Below are 16,423 nucleotides of genomic sequence, written 5' to 3'. Positions count from 1 at the left end.
GTGTGATACAGTGATGGGTGGGCCTGGGCTGCATCATCTCTCCTCAACATGCTTTCTGGTTTCCCTAAGGCCAGGAGTCAGGCCTTGCATGATAAGGAGAGAGATGCAGAGGGAAACAAAAAAGCATAATTAATACTTTCAACTAGTATATACATCAAAACTTATATACCAGAGCTATGGCCTTGTGCATGTGGGCTTCTTGGGACACTTGGGTGTGGGTGTTAAGGTTGGGGGGTTTTTATGTTAATTTGGTTTTTATAATTGGATTTATTTGGAATTTATAATTGAATTATAATATCAAATTTTTTTATAATTGAATTAGACTTTTGGCTAAAAGAACTTCCCACCTCAGCATGGGCAAATATGGTTCAAGCCTGATGTGACAATTTCTAGATAATGTGTCTAATCTAAATCATGTTAAATTTCTGAATGTCATTGTTGAACCACTTGGATCAAGCTCTTGGAGAAGGAAGGCTAGCAAAGCCTGCCTCTTTTCTCAGTGACAGACCCAGGCTGTGTTTCCTGCAGCTGCCTTTGTTGGAGATGAGGATCTACATTCTGTTAACCTTATGCTTTTCTAGGATAGCTGATAATAAAATGCAAACAACTCATCCTTTTTAGATCAGTACAGTCTGAGGTCAAGTTAAAGATAGCTCAGCAGTATCCAGTCAGTCTACTGGAGGTTTAGTCAAATCCATTTAAATATAAGGAAGAGTTCTGCAATGGACTGTTCCATGAAATAAAAGTAATTTATTGAACTTACAAAGGGAAAACTAAACAGTGACATTTACTCTTCTTTCTTTTCGTACTTCTCGTACTTCACAGCCTGCAATTTAAAATCACCTTGGGAGAAAGGTGCTTTTTATTCTAGTATATTTTACAATACAGCACAGACATCAAAATTTTCATTGGAGAAGTAAGACAGTTTGTTAACATTTAAATACGCAGACATCCGTTCCAGTCTCTTAAGAACATTTTTTGTTTACAACAGAAAAATACATCTGACAACAGTAGCTAGTTATATTACAAGCAAACAATATTGAACTCTGCATAGTTTATACAATATACTGTGGTAATAATTTAATTACCAGTTTTATCCACTATTTACTAGCTGGCCACATAAAGCCTGACATTCATCTGAAATGTGGCATTATATGTTCCATTGGTATTCTCTTAACAGCTTCATTTAATGAAGTATTTTTCAGGACAAATGAATTTCAAAACTAAAAGCTGACTAGAATCATGGATGTCTTCACTACAAACATTTAGTGCTTACAATACATTCCTAAAGTAAAGGCAGGTGTCCAATAGAAAACATAGCTGTTGGGAAGAAAGGAAAATAGTGTGCAAATTAAAAAACGTTGTGTTTAAAAATGTGTTGATGTGCAAGCTGCAGTATCAACTGTGTATTAATACTCACTAGGAAAAAAAATCTCAGCATAAAATGATACATGTCTCACAGTACGTTCTTGATTGCACATGTTCCACGGCATTTGCATCCATTACACTTTCTTGCGAAAATGAAAATACACCAAGTACCCTTAATTAAAACTAAACTATTTTACAATGAGAAGTTGTACACATGCTTCAATTAGTGCGAAAAACTGGAATAAAAATAATCAGAATCACATCAGAAATGCTTACTGACTTGTAGAGCCACAGTGCTTGTGAAGTGACTGACAACTGCCAGAATCTTTGCAATATGCTTACTAAATGCAGCTTGTGGGTTACAGAGCAATAACCCTGCCTGTGACTGACTGTACTGGGTTTAATTCTTTGCTTTTACAATACAGTACATGCATTTCCACCCCAGTGATCCTTATGGGCATACTCGAAATACACCTGTTGTAAAAGTGTTGTGGGTTGGTTTATTTTTTTATTTTTTTTTTAATCTTTTTTTCCCCCCATAATACTAATGCTGCAGTAACTGCTTTGAAAGGAAACAGAATGTTTCCTTTCCACAGTGCTTATCACTGTGTTTTTAGCTACTTAAAGGGACATTATATAAAACCAGGATTAGCTCATGTGATGCTACAGAGTGTCAGAAATGCTTGAAGGTACATTGAAAGCATTGGGAAGAACCCTCATTTTCAGTGTGCCATCTGCTCCACAGGAGAAAATACGATTGCCTTGCACAGTTTCAATCTGGGTGACACCAGCACCAATGTTTCTGAAAATGGACTGCTTAGCATGTTCATTTTTAAATGAATGAATTAAATTATAGCCAGTCAGTCTCCACACCTGTATCAAAAGAATGACAAAAGGAGATTAAAATTAGGATTTGTATTTTTTCCTTGATATTTCAGATTCTTGGCTGTTCTAAACGCTATTCAGCAAAGATAAAGGGTATTTTTTGTTGTCTGTTAGCATCAATTACAAATCCTAGAGTCTTGAGAGGCTCCTGGTGAAGCATAAGGTGAGACAGCAGAAAGCTACCTTAATGTGGACCAGCTGGTTATTGGGCAGAGTGAAGCTGCCCTGTGTTACCTGGCCAGTAGTGCCCCTCCCAGCTTCGCCCCATGAAAGCTGCAGAAATGGACAGGTTGCATTTTTATCCAAGATGACTATTGTCAGCTTTCCAGCAGCTGGAAATGTTTTTCTGCTAAGGAGTGCTGCACAAAGTAAGCTGTATAACTAATAAGCAAGCAGAGTGGTAGCAGAGCTGAGCTGTCCTTGTGTGCAAAGTTTCAGAAGCCCTCATCAAGACTAGCCCAGTAAGTGCATGGATGCACAGAAAGCACCTACTAAATAGTACGCAGTCCAGTTAAAAGGAAAGAAACATATTCTCCTTCTCTTTAGCATGTTCTTGTATTTCCTTCCTTTAGTATTCAGGAAATATGCCATTTAAAACAGGGACTGTATTTCTGTTTTGTTGTTGTTTGTTTCTTACTGCTATGACAGCTCAGTAGCTGTGTCAAGGGCTCCAGCACCAAGATTAAACAGAGCTTTGTGATACAGACACTCTACGCAGTATTGAAGTTACTGAGCGCCCCCTGTATTGCAGGGAGAAATAGCCAAAGGCAAAACCAGACCATTTTTAACAGAAAAATAAAGCTAAGGTTTCAGAATCATGCACTTTGATTTATCCACTTAAAACTCAGTCACACAACTTTAAAAAGACTGTTTAAATGGAGAGCAAAACCTACTTGCTTTAGAAAGATATATTTCAGTTTACTTATAAAATGTAAGGCAAGCATCCTATGTGTCAAATGTAGGTTTGGGTTTTGGGGATTTGTTTTTGTTTTGTTACTGCATTCATCTGCCTAATTTACCGCATGCCCATCAACATGTGTCAATACACTACTTCAGCTAAATACTCTACACAACTCGGCTCATCCAATATCTTACCTTCATGTTGCCTTCTGCTGAGCCTGTGACAAAATAGTCCTCAGAAGGGTCCAGGGCAAGGGCCTTCACAGCTGACTCGTGCGCATGGAAGGTGTAAAGGAGTTGCCTCTGTCTGATGTCAAAGATGCAGATGTATCCCTTCCTACCTCCAGAAATTAGCAGTTGATGTTTAGGTGCGTACTGAAGTACTGTTGCACCGTGATCATGGCAAGTGAAGGCTGAAGAAGGAGGATGTTGGAAATTAATAGATTTGAAACTGTAAGTAGCTTTCGATCTTAAAATGTATTTCTTCTAGAAAGTGTTATCTGAGTATTTTCTAACTTGACAGATACGTTCCTCCACATAGGTAATGTCATATGAGCTGACAGCTTGTTGCTCTCATAAAAGCTATGCAGAGATAATGCACAAGAAAACATGATAGGCAGTCTAATTCATTTTAGAATACGGGCATGTACCTGGATTTAAAACAAATGAGAAAATACAAAATTCCCCATATTAAGTTCAATTAAATTCCCAAGTTGAAAAAAAAAAAAAATACATATATATAGCTGAACTAAAAAATCTCTTTAAAATGAGGCTGAACTTCTGTGCAATCTCCTGGTTTTACAATATGAATCTCAGAATGCACCTATTGCTTATTCAAGTAATGAAGTTATTTGCAGATGTTGATGGTTGAACTTGCTCTTTTAAAAGCCCAGGATATTACATTTGGATTTGTATGTATTTTTCTTTGATAGTGCAACATGATAGGATTTTGCTTTGGTTCATTACATAAAGATGAAATTATTGAAGTTGGTCAAATAGACACAAACATTTTTTAAGACTCCAATCCAAGTGCTGAGGGACAAGAATAGTAGACAGAAGGATTTCCTTCTACTGTTATCTACAGTTGTCTTTTCCTCTGTGCTCCAACAGAGTACTGGATATATTAAGTGCCACTTTTAAGTGGAAGCCTGCATACACCTAAGTGTTCAATAAAGCAGCCTTATTAGTTGGGGTTTTTTAGGACTGTATTCAGATATTTCAGTCTTTATTAATACTGGCACAAAACCAGTGTTCTGAATAACCTTCTTTCTTCGTACTTTCTTATATAGAACTGATAAACATCATGCTAGAGACTAAGCAGTACCAGTTCTGGTGCATGCATTAGTGTACAATATACGTTTAGAGCAGTCCCCCAGTGCAAATTTTCCCCCTTACCCCAAATGCATACACATGCTTTATTTCCTTAATCAATAAGTAGTAGAGGTTTAATTTTCACTGCATTACTTACCATGTATAAGATTGTTACCAGATGAAGCCAAACTGTCCCAGAGGCACACATTTCTGAGGGGGGGGAAAAAGTCATTATGGCCTGTTGCTAAGTGATTCATGGGGTGACATGACTCAGAAAGCGTTCACATTTTACATCAAAGCCTAGAAGGCAGAACTGAACATGGAGCCCTAGACTCTGCAGTCCTCAGAGAGCATAAGCAAAGAGTTAAGAGCTTTAATTCTTTCTATGCTCTTTCATGCTTCTTAGTGGACCTATACTTTCTATCTTTAAGATGTGTAATCCTGAGTTGTACTAAGAAATTATAGTTGTTCTTTTCAGAGAAAAAGAATTATTTTGTCTTTGCTGAACATTCTTCCCCCCAGCAACAGCATCATGTCACACTAGCTGCATTTAGAATACACCTTGAGAAGACTGGCTGTTGACCCCTCCTCACAAAAACTAAATTTGGGAAACCAGCAACTGGAGGAATACGTTCAAAGAAATCATCTGTAAGTTCAAGCTATAACCAAGCTTAGAACACTGAGCCTTAAGATAGGATGTCAGCCACACATGAACGCACAAGAGCTAGCAAGTTAATGAGATGAGTAGGTAAATTTGGTGAAATTCCTCAATGTTTCTTTAAACACACCTGTTATCATTGGACTGTCCCGATGTAGCAACTAGGCTTGAGGAGGTTATAAATGCAAAGTCACTTGTGGTTTTACTGTGGCACTGCCAACTCTATTAAAAACAAAACAAACAAAAAAGATGCAATCTTACCAGTTCTTTTCTGCATCAAAAGTTACTATCAGTCTGATATCACTGATAGCATAACACAGGCAGTCTTTTAGACAAAGTTTAAAAACTGATGGGCAATGCAATTTGAAACCTTAGAGAACAGACCAATGGATTAAAAATCCAGTATAAAATCAAAAGATACTAAATAAGTGAACTGTAACAAATCCACAATATAGTGTATCACCATAGCCTGAATTTCAACGTAAGCATGGTCTGGTCTTCATGTACTGTTAAGCAGCAGTGAAAAGAATTGAAGGGTGTATTTTTACTAAGTCTTGTGGTTGTAAAGTCATTACTGTCAGCTCTGATTTTTAATTTAATCAAGAGTAGTGCTGAAGTAGTATTTGTAATTACACTGCAGCTTATGGTTATTGTAGAATTAGTTTTCCCAAGACGTCTCATTGAAACTCTACAGTTGTTTTGCTAAAACATCTAATTAAAAAGCAGCAGAATCAAAACATCTCAGTGAAACTTTACACTCTTGGCCTGTGTGAAGTCTCAAAGACTTAACTTTCCTCTATAAAGAGAAAAAAATAAAAAAATTCTGTGTACTTACCAGATAGGGTTTAGGATTTGAGGTGGTTTGGTTTACTTGCCAAATACTTAGAAATCCTTCACCATCAGCAACACCGCACTGCAAGGAATGAACTGCATTTATTAGCACAATGTACTGGTTACTGGATGCTTACTTCATGAGAGTAAACAGCTGACCAGGAAAAAACCCACCTAAACCACCAAACCATATTAAATATCAACAACGATTGTCAGGTACAAAAAAGTAGTTTAGAAGCCAAGTGAGTTCAGTGCTAATTGTTCAACGATTATTTAATGATTGATGCTCTCCTACATATCTAACTCTTTTCTGGAAACGGAGGCTTTTTAAGTGTGGAAGCTTATCTTTCAAATCCTAATGTTAAATGCTAAAGTTTACACAGGCATGGGTCCTCCATAACTCTACTTGAAAATGCTTAGTGAAGTAAGATGCATGACAGTGAGCCATAAAAGCATGATAACAGTTATGGAAGGACTGTACCATATCATGAATGGTAAAACGTCTGAGTTACATTTATTAACCAAAATGCATAGCAATTAATACTGTGTATGCTATACAACGTATTCTATACCTGCAAGTATTTTTAAAAAGTATTTTTAGAAATATTCAGAAGTATTTTTTTATATTCTCTGTTTAGTTAAGTTTCATGAGTCCTGCCTGAGTAACCCCAAGGTGAAACACTGGGAACAACTAGTACATCTCTAGTTGTCTCTTTTTCTTGCTTAAAATTTCTTGCAATTCTCTAATTTCTTGCTTAAAATTGATTCCCACGTGATGTTAAGATTGCAATATCTCAAAATATAATTTAACCACTAATCTTGTTAAAAAAAGTTTAAATGAGATTTTATGCTACCTGAAAATAAGTATGCTGGGAGATACTTTATGTTTCCATCTATTTCTAAATGTTGACCTTCACTGTTTTATAGCTATCTTGGAGTCATGCCCAAACTCCTTTAATTCACTTTTTATGCCTTTTAACTATAACGAGGTTAAATACTTCGACAGAAAAAATGCAGACAAGACCTGCTAAAGTAACAGAATGGGCAGCATGAAAAACTGAAGAGGTGGGTATTCCTCCCAGTTTCTTTCTTTGGCTACTCTGCTTTCTGCACCTCATATACTTTGAAGTCATTTCTGGCCACAGTATATGGTGCACTCTTTCTGCTCTCCCCTGTACTGGAGTATATTTATATTTTCCAAACTAACACATTGTATTATATGTATCTCCTAGGTAATGCATTCTGTCAAAACTTGGTCTTGGTCAGAATGCAAAGTGTGAAGCACTTCTTGAAGACCCGTGCCTAGATTGATACAAGTTTGCTTCTACAAAATACGTAAGCTCAGTATTATTATATTTTTTTAATGTTTAATTAAAAAAGGTGACCACATGGGAATACAGATCTCAGAACAGGGAGATCAGAAAGTCTGAAAATGCAGCAAATGGGATATGGGATAACAGTGTAAAGCTGGCAGAAAAGAAAGGAGAATAAGGGCCAGTATTTATTACAAAGCTTCCATATGCAGACAAAATGAATGATATGACACTGTTTGTGATATCATTCTAGGACATCTTAACAGTTTGGCGTATCATCAGTTAAAACTGCTTTTGAGGTCACAGCACAACCAAATGTTTCCTTAAGAATAAAAATAAATAATTCTAATTAAAAAAAAAAAGGGGGGGGGGGCCCACAAAAAAGGGAAAAATTCTAAACATTGTACTTACTTTATTGCCCTGGGAATTGAAATACATTCTTGTAACCCTGGCATTCCCAGCCTGCTGGAAGCATACCAATTGCTGTGGCCTTGTCCACTCAAACATTCGAACACTACCATCTTGTGCTCCTGTAAGATCTAAGATAAAGATAGATGTTCATTCATTAATACCACAGTATTTTATAGAAAATTATCTAATCTCTACTAGTAAATATGATTCACTTACAATACTGATGGACTGGATGTGAAGCCATTCTCTTGACATTATTCAGATTTCTTTTAATAAGCTTCATATAAGACAAATAAAAAATAAAATTACTTTGAAAAAAAGACACAAACACACTCTTCAATTTTCTTTATACTACTACATGGTGAGTGTCCCCCAGTTAAAAAACAGCCTGTTAAGCTAACTTTATTTGCATCTAATTATGTTTAGTGGCAGTATAGTAATTAAAGCCTGTTCATGACATAACTCTTTTAGACATGAAAATTCAAATAGTATTAATGTTATCTTCTATTATACAAAGAACTTCAGCACATGCTGATGTGTATGCTTTTGATATTAGTCCCAATGCAAGAATTTAAAGCTTGGGCTTGTTCTGGTTTCAGTTGGCCTTTGTTGTTTGCTTGTTTGTCTCTGGAAACTAAAGGTCTTACCTCAAAGTTTCCATAAGAAAAACCCGACTGTCCCATTGTTTTCTATGTCACAATAACTCTATGCCACAATAAACAAGAAAATGCTTAGTTTGGCCCTCTTTTGGGCCAGGTCTTGGTCACTGTAGGCCCTTTATGTCAATACTGAATTAACAGTATGATGACTCGTGCACACTAGGGGTCTCTACTAAATACTACACTAAAAAAAGTAAGTCTCTTGAGCTGCATGCAACAGAAGTACTTACCACACCAGCTCCAGTGCTAGTTTGACCACTGCCTAACCATGGCATAGACGAAGATGGCTGTATCTGAGTGGCTCCAAAAGATGATGCAGCAGACTGAGCTAGTGTTGTGGTAGAACCACGAAAGTCAATATCATCAGAACTGTAAAAGAACAGCAGTGCTATGTTTTAAACAAGTGTTTCTTTTCTACCAATACTGTTTGGTTATCTCATTGTCAAGTGCTTAATGGCAGTGAGTAGATAAGTGATTATAATGAGACTATAAATTGATTAATTACTGCACTTACGTTGTACAAATGCTTTCCACATGCTCCAAAACTATCAGTGTTTTAACTTCAACAGATGGTCCTAACTGTGGTAGACAGATGTTGAGAATATAAGCTCTTTTGAGAGTAATATTGTTGGAATATTCCTGACCTGTGTGTCTTTATGTAGACCTATTCTGTGCAATGGAACATGGTAAAGATGAGTGCCTGGTGCAGCTGATATATTCATGCTTCTCAGCACGGTAATGGAGGAGGCGGTAATTCAGGCCATTGCATTATACCACTAGCATTAGCTACCACAACTAGCCTCAACACTGCAATGATGCAACCGCAGTGGTTCTAAGGTAGCACTTCCTTTATTAGCTTATGCACCATGGGACTTCACTGTGCAGACATGCCAAAAATACTCAAACCCCTCAAAACCTTAGTTTCTCCATTTGTAAAACAAAGACAGTAATTACTCTTTTGCCTTTCCTTGCTCCTTTGTAAAGCAATCTGAAATCTAATGAAGAAGAGTAATCAACTTTTTTTTTTTTTTTATGACCCACTTGTGCTTACACAGGTATTATATATGCATCCTCGCAGTAAACCAGTACTCTTAATATAACCACAAAGAAGCAATCATACCTTTTAGACTCTCTGTCATATTCTTCCCCAATCCATATAAATGACTGAGCAGCCAGTAGAGCGGAAATATCAAGTTCTTGAACATCATGTGTAGACGCCAAAACAATTTCATTGCTGTTTGCCTATGCAGCACAAAGAGAAGGTTTATACTAACTACAATTAAGATCTTTTTATTACATTTATTGTAGCATTTGAGGGCTTACCTTATTAACTGCAAATGCCATTATCATATCTGATTCTTTGTGAATGATTTTTGCTTTTCCTCCAGGGTAGCCAAGATCTGCTTCAACCTACAAAACATGTGTAAGACATTTCAATTAGCGTGAAAATCCATTTTGTAGTGGTACATTCAGACTGAAAAAATCTAAACAAAATTCATGCAAGAAAAGTTCAGTGGCCTCAGCATTGTTTAGGAAGCTAAACTTTAGACTTCTCATACTCTTTAGTGTTCTAAAAGCCAAAAGTTATATTTGAGTGTATGAAACACAAAGTTGTGTGTGCAACGCTATTTACAAGGTGTTCACTCATCCCAATTATCAGGACATCCGAAGTTAATTCATGGATTAAAAGCCTGTCACACAGACTACACAGAACACAGAGCTTCTGTTAGTCACATTAGAGAAAGAAAAGCCAGTTCCACAGAACTTTTAAGAATGTGCTAGAGGTTTGGGAGAAGGGATACTACCTTGTTTTTGTGATCTTCTGCTACGCAGTTTTGTTTGACCTGCTCCACACGATCTTCTACAGACTACATAACATCACACAGTCACAAACACAAAACACATGCACAAACAAATATAAAAAAAGAATGAAACATTCCAAACTAGATTTTAAAGGCCACTCTGTCAGTAAATGATGACAAATGTATTTTTAACTTTTTATAAAAGGCACAGAAACTAAGACAGGAATCTAAACAAGCTCACTTAAAATGTAATGCCTCCTAGATGAACATAAAATGTATGATATAGTAAATAAATGGAGGAGTAATACACACACAAATTCCATACTTACAGGAATTCTTAAAGATATTAAGTAGTATACTTATTCCCATGGTACTTACTTATATTTTGGTTTAAATTTTCAGTTAGAACTCATTCAGTTGTAACTGGTACAATTTGTAAAGCCCCGTATTATATATTACTATATAGTATTAATTTTATATGTATATATTACTCATGCATATATACATATACACAAAGCAATAGCTCATTTAAATTTCTTTTTCAGTATGACACACACACAAAGATATATGAACACTCAAATTTATTTACTTATTACTTATTACTTATTGTAAATGTTCTGTTTCTTTATGAGGACAGTATTCGAAAACATGTAAGGTGAGAAATGTCTCATCTAAAAATATTTGGTTCAGTTGATATTTCAATAAGCAACATGTCATGTTGATTTTTTAAAAAAAATCCATAGACTGTTAAATGAAAGGAAATTGAAATACCAACAAAAAAATGGAAAGAAAAATTAAAAGAAGTACTGAAGAGACTGAGGGACAGTTAAAATTGAAGGGGTTTTTTGGGTTTTTTTTGTTGTTGTTTTAAAAAAAAAGTTACATCCTTTGTTTACCTCACTTTGTTTTCTTTTCTTTGTGAATATGTATCTTATGAAAGTCTCCTGAAGAATTTCTTGCTTCACAAGAAAATGCCAGAGCCTTTTTGCTGGAAGTGCTGAATAATCCTTTGATCTGGATACAACAAAAGAAGGGAAAAAAAAAAAGGGGGGAGGGGGGCGGTGGGAAGAAAAAGCTTCAATGTATCTGAAGCTGGACAGAAAACACAAAAATCTAAAAAAAAAAAGACTCAATGACTTTAGATGAAATTCTGAAGAAAAAAAAAAATCAACCAAAGTTTAAGATCTAATGTGCTTAAAGCAAATATCGAGATATTTTTCTCTTGCCTTTTTTTAAAATCCACACTGTGTTACTAACTTCCAAGTACTACACTTTAATCTGCTGACTTGCATTTATGGCTATATTTGCACTCTACTAAAAATGCTTTTATGTTGGAATTATGCTGGCTTTACAGAATTTCCTTATTTATTTCTTTCAGTATTCAAAAGAAGTCATGAATATTTAGCTCATGAACCAATAAAATTCACTGCCTCATGTTTGAGGACAAACACTTCTAAAGAAGCAGTGCATGTTTGTAAGAATGGTTTAATAAAATCCTATTAATGGTTTAATAAAATCCTATAGCAGTATCAACCATAAAAATCCAAAGTCATTTATAGTGAGCAAACCTAAAATTGTATTTTAGTATACTGATAAAAGCAAGCTATGTTTGAGTTGAAAACATGGCTCACTATCTGCACTTAGGGATACCTGCAAGCATGACGTTGACCTAACATTAGAAGCACTATACTACAACTTCCTTTCTCTCTTCCTCTTGACATCTCGCATGTACTATATAACTCTCTTGTTGCTAAAGTAGGGTGGGAAACAGCTGCTACTGGAGGAATAGTAAAAGAGGTTGAATAGGGTCTTCCCTGTAGCAGTCATTGCCCTTGTCCTCCAAGTTCTGCTCTTCCTATTTTCCTTTCTTGCTGCAAGTTGTGAAAGGTGCAGGAGTGTAAGTAAAGGCTGCTGCAGGAGACAGCTCACTAAGAAGGGACAAGGAGACATGGGAAAGTGGTTTCTATAAAGCATTGGCTAGAATCTTTATTTGGCTGTTTAGGTGGAAATACTCTTTAGTATTTATATGATCAAAGAACGTGGTTTTGCTAGGAAAGAAATGCTTACTTGAATGGTGTGTTTTCTGGTTCAATCATTGCTTTATTGCGGAGAATAGCTGGTCCTGCACCTATGCCAATGTCACTAGGATAAGTATTGATGTAGTTTGGTGGTGGGCCTTCAAACTGGTCCATTCTATCTTGAAGAATTTGTTCCCAGTGTTCCAAATTTTTTATTACAGCAATGCCCAATGGTGATGTTACAGGCAGATCTAATGAGAAATATTAAGAAAGTAAGGCTTAGAGGAAAAAAAAAAAAATCAATGAAGTTACAGCATGTCTAAAAATCCCCAGAATAAAACCATTTAAAAAAAAAAAATTTTTTTTGAAAGGAAATGTGCTTGGCAATTGTAAAAAATAATGTATTATTTAAATTTAAAAATGAAAATAGAAAACAAAGTCTGACAGAAAGCCACTTATACAGAAAACTAAGATGTAAAGCAGAATTTAGCGTACCAGTGATTTCCAGACCAGCAATGGGAAAGAAGTTCTTAATATTGTGCAGAACTAATTTTACCATTGTCAGATGCAGAAGAGCCCAGCTGTATGAAAAGAATAGATTTAGTTGTGATAAAACATTAACAGTGTTACCTGGAGAACATTTTTCTCCTTCTACCAAATACACAGATAAGAAGAACAGTGTAGCTGTTCACTGAGGCTTACCAGACACAGAGAAAGGTATCAACTATGCAATCGTTAGAGGTGCCTCTGAGGGCACCTCCCTCTAACAAGCAGTATCCCCTTCTCTCTTTTACAAATCCCAGATTATTGTACTCTTCCCCCAGATAAAAGAGCGTGCACGTTCAGGCCTCTGTATGACTGAGAATTAAGTGCAAGCTTAATTGAATTGCCTCCTGAAATTCTGCATGAAATGATGATGAATACAAGACATTAGCTAAGTACCATTCATGGTAGAAGTTTTCACATGGAAAGAGTCTCACATTAAAGATGCAAATCCTATACAGTATAGCTGTAATGACTAATCAGAGACTTAGAGTCTTTACGTGTGAAGAACACATAAAAGAGCCATCATTTTTCTCCATTTTTATAATGATGAAGTGATACATTTTATTTAATTTTATTTTGCAATATTTAATCTTTTAAGTGTTCTATTCAGCCTGCCCCTCATTCAAAAGCTAAAGATCATGCTTGAATTGGGTCTTTGTGTTTTAAAAATGAAGGTTTCTTTGACTTTTGACTTCCTAATCCTGTTTTTTTAGGTAAGTAAATTCAGAACCATTACTGTGATGAGAAATTGTCACTTCTTTAATCCCATCGCCACAGATAGGTCTATCCACAGTACTAGAATTATTTGACTTAAACGGTGATGCAGAGGAGCTGTATTTTGTTTAATTGGGAAGCAAAGGTAAGCGCTTGATGTAATTATTCTGAAATAGTGGTAATTTCTGCTAACCTGTAAGAATTGGCATCTTTGTGTTCCTGGATCTGTGTATCAGAGAGGAAGGCATCATCATCGTCTTCCTCCTCATCACTGTGAAAGCTTTCATCGGAGTCATATATAACACCACTGTCTGAGAGAGGAAGAAATGGCTGCAACACAAAATAAAGGTCTGCTATAAAAGCAATTTTCTGATCTCTCAATATTCAATTCTTACTTCAGTTATCACTGTCACAGAGTTTAAATGCCAACTACTTAACCAATAAGTAAGTTTCCCTAAAATGCAAGTAGCAAGGGGAAAAGTATTAATATCTCTTATTGGCAAGAGATATGTTTTGAAACTTGAGTAACAGACTTGCAGGCTCTTCATCTTTTATTACAAAGATAATATTCTGCAGCAGACTATGAAGAGCACTCAAAATTTTCATGTTATTTTTATCCTTTAAAACTTAAAAGAGAAGAAATAAACTTTTATAAACTTATATTTTCCATTTTTAATTACCTTTGCCATAAAGTAGTCCCACATGCTGAGTTCTGGAGGGATAAACTTTTCTTTGTAAGAGGGTCTTTCTGCAGGTACAGGTGGTGGTACAGTGCTATCTTTTACTGGTCTTCCCGGCACTAGCATTCTCATATTAAACCGACGGCGATGTTTATCCATTTCTTCTGACGGAAGAGGTGGTGCTAAATTCAGGTAATTTGAAAAGCTGATGTTACTACTGCATCTTTAGAAATGGCTGTATTTTCTAATCGAAGCAACTAAAACCACTGTTTTAGGTCCTGATTTCTACCATTTCACAAATCAAAGCCAGCCTAAATAAAGTAAGTGTAATTATAGAAAAAGTTAATTTATGACAAATTCAATAAGTCTGGAATTTATACATTAGATATATCACGAGAAATACATTTTATTGTCTGGATTGAGTTCTCAGGAGATGGAGCTTTTAAATAAAAAGCTTTTAGCTGAAAAAATTCTACAGAAATTAAAGAATTTAAGAAATTTTGTTGAGAAATAAGTGTAATGTATAAAATTTCACTGAACCGTAAACTGCATAAGTAGCAGTAGTTATTCAAAATATAAGCCAAGGAATTCATGGCAAAGAAAACTTGAATAGAGAGATAGGCTTTTTGACAACTGAAGTCTATTTAAAGTGGTATGATTTAAAATGTCTGAAGACTTATCAAAATATTAATGTGGAATTTGGTTTTCAAAGTGTTATTGACCAGGCAACATTAGAAATCGCACTTACTTTATTACAAACGAGCTAGATATTTAAAAATTGTTTTTCTTTTTAAAAAGCCACTACTAACATTCATCTACACTGCAAGTTTTTACAAACCTTCATTACTGTCCTCTGAAACATCAGAAGCTGTAGCAGCTTGTAGGTTAAAGGAAAACAGAATACATCTCAAAAGGAACACATGGCTTATATAAGTTATTTATATTAACTCTTTTGAAATAACTACTCTAAATGAGTTTAAGATATTGCATGGATGCCAGATATCTATTATGCATACTTATAATGGTGCATTGCCTTATTATTGTTTGCTTTATAGTTCAGATTTTTTGCACAAGTTTTAAGCCATCATTATTTTGAAAGTCTGTTTGTGACATGGTTTTCAGTATTGTTGCAGTGTGAAGGCTATGACAAATGGTTGTATTTGCCTTGTCTCCAGAGCCTGAATTCAATCTTCATTATTGCTTTTGTTGTGCAGTATATTAAGACATGCTCATCCATCTTTGCAAGATTTCCTGGGTTTAGTTGGAGCTTACATATGCATGAACTATTTTCCAAGAGTTGAAGGTTGATTTTTCTTCTCTGTGGTCTTGTGCAAGGTGAACCATATCTTGCAATAGAAACTGGTGCCAGAATATTGCTTCCAAGTTATGCGGTTGTTAAACAGTAACACTCATATCTCACATACAGAAAAACCATAGTATTAATACTGATTATACTGTCTGTTTTTCACTAAAAAATGGTGACTGAAAGGCTGAAAAGTGTTATAAGTAAGCATCTCATAGTAATATTAGCAATTATAATAACTGTACAGTTTTTTTGGCAAAATTCAAAATGTGCTGGGTGACATTACAAAGGAACAACTGCAAGACTGATTTTTTTCTGCTTTTAATTTATGTAACAGTTTCCTTGCCAGTAGATATTTAAATTCTGCTTGCTTGGTTTTTGTCTTTAAAAGGAAAGAAATCTGCCCTACTAGGTTACTAAAAGGAATAAAATGCAAATCATTAGCGTGACCTTCAGAGAACACAGTACTGGAATATTTCTGACTGCCTTCGAGGTTTTACAAGAAGTTTCACTCCTCCTCCCAAAAACAGCAGCCCACATTCGACTGTTTCAAAGGATGAGCTGCTAGTCGAATAATCATTACATGAATTAGTTGCAAGGGCATGTATAAGGAGACTCAGGTAGACAGCTACAACAGCTTCACAAAGTAGGATGTTTAACTTTGGTTGATCTTCATCCTGAGCTGAACTTAAGAGATTTATAAGTGAACTCACGCCTGGAAATAGAAAAGAGGAAAAGTTCTCTGTTAAATGAGTAAGAGTACAAATGGAAAAAAAAGTTTCACCTCTACATTTTATGATAAACATATATTAATAGCCACTAATATTTTTATTCAGATGAAATGTAGTATTGATACTTTTCTTAAAATCATAAAGATCAAAATTAAAAAAAGCTTTCTTGGGTCTGGGACTTCTGTGTTGTTGTACCTCTCTGCAAATATGGGCAATTCAGTTTGCCTATGAAATTCCTGCACTGTTTCCACAATTTACCTCAAAAAACTAAATTTATGCTTATATACTGGGAG

The 16,423-nt window shown here is 35.4% G+C and overlaps 1 protein-coding gene across 1 annotated transcript in view; it reads right to left on the bottom strand.

Annotated features, from left to right (window-relative positions):
• Positions 1-730: 730 nt before the first annotated feature.
• Positions 731-16,423, bottom strand: part of DMXL2 (Dmx like 2) — a 53,768-nt gene continuing 38,075 nt past the window's right edge. Inside the window, 20 exon segments of the mRNA XM_032920162.1 lie at positions 731-2,241; positions 3,349-3,566; positions 4,622-4,674; positions 5,253-5,344; positions 5,958-6,035; positions 7,678-7,805; positions 7,894-7,954; positions 8,567-8,705; positions 9,457-9,578; positions 9,660-9,746; positions 10,142-10,204; positions 11,035-11,152; positions 12,206-12,407; positions 12,652-12,737; positions 13,610-13,746; positions 14,097-14,310; positions 15,868-15,920; positions 15,922-15,948; positions 15,950-15,977; positions 15,979-16,114. Coding sequence (XP_032776053.1) covers positions 2,032-2,241; positions 3,349-3,566; positions 4,622-4,674; positions 5,253-5,344; positions 5,958-6,035; positions 7,678-7,805; positions 7,894-7,954; positions 8,567-8,705; positions 9,457-9,578; positions 9,660-9,746; positions 10,142-10,204; positions 11,035-11,152; positions 12,206-12,407; positions 12,652-12,737; positions 13,610-13,746; positions 14,097-14,310; positions 15,868-15,920; positions 15,922-15,948; positions 15,950-15,977; positions 15,979-16,114 — 2,252 coding nt within the window. The 3' untranslated portion in view covers positions 731-2,031.

The sequence above is a fragment of the Strigops habroptila genome, chromosome 9 (assembly GCF_004027225.2).
Source record: "Strigops habroptila isolate Jane chromosome 9, bStrHab1.2.pri, whole genome shotgun sequence".
Classification (NCBI taxonomy): domain Eukaryota; kingdom Metazoa; phylum Chordata; class Aves; order Psittaciformes; family Psittacidae; genus Strigops; species Strigops habroptila.
This window is presented reverse-complemented; position numbering and strand designations above follow the sequence as displayed.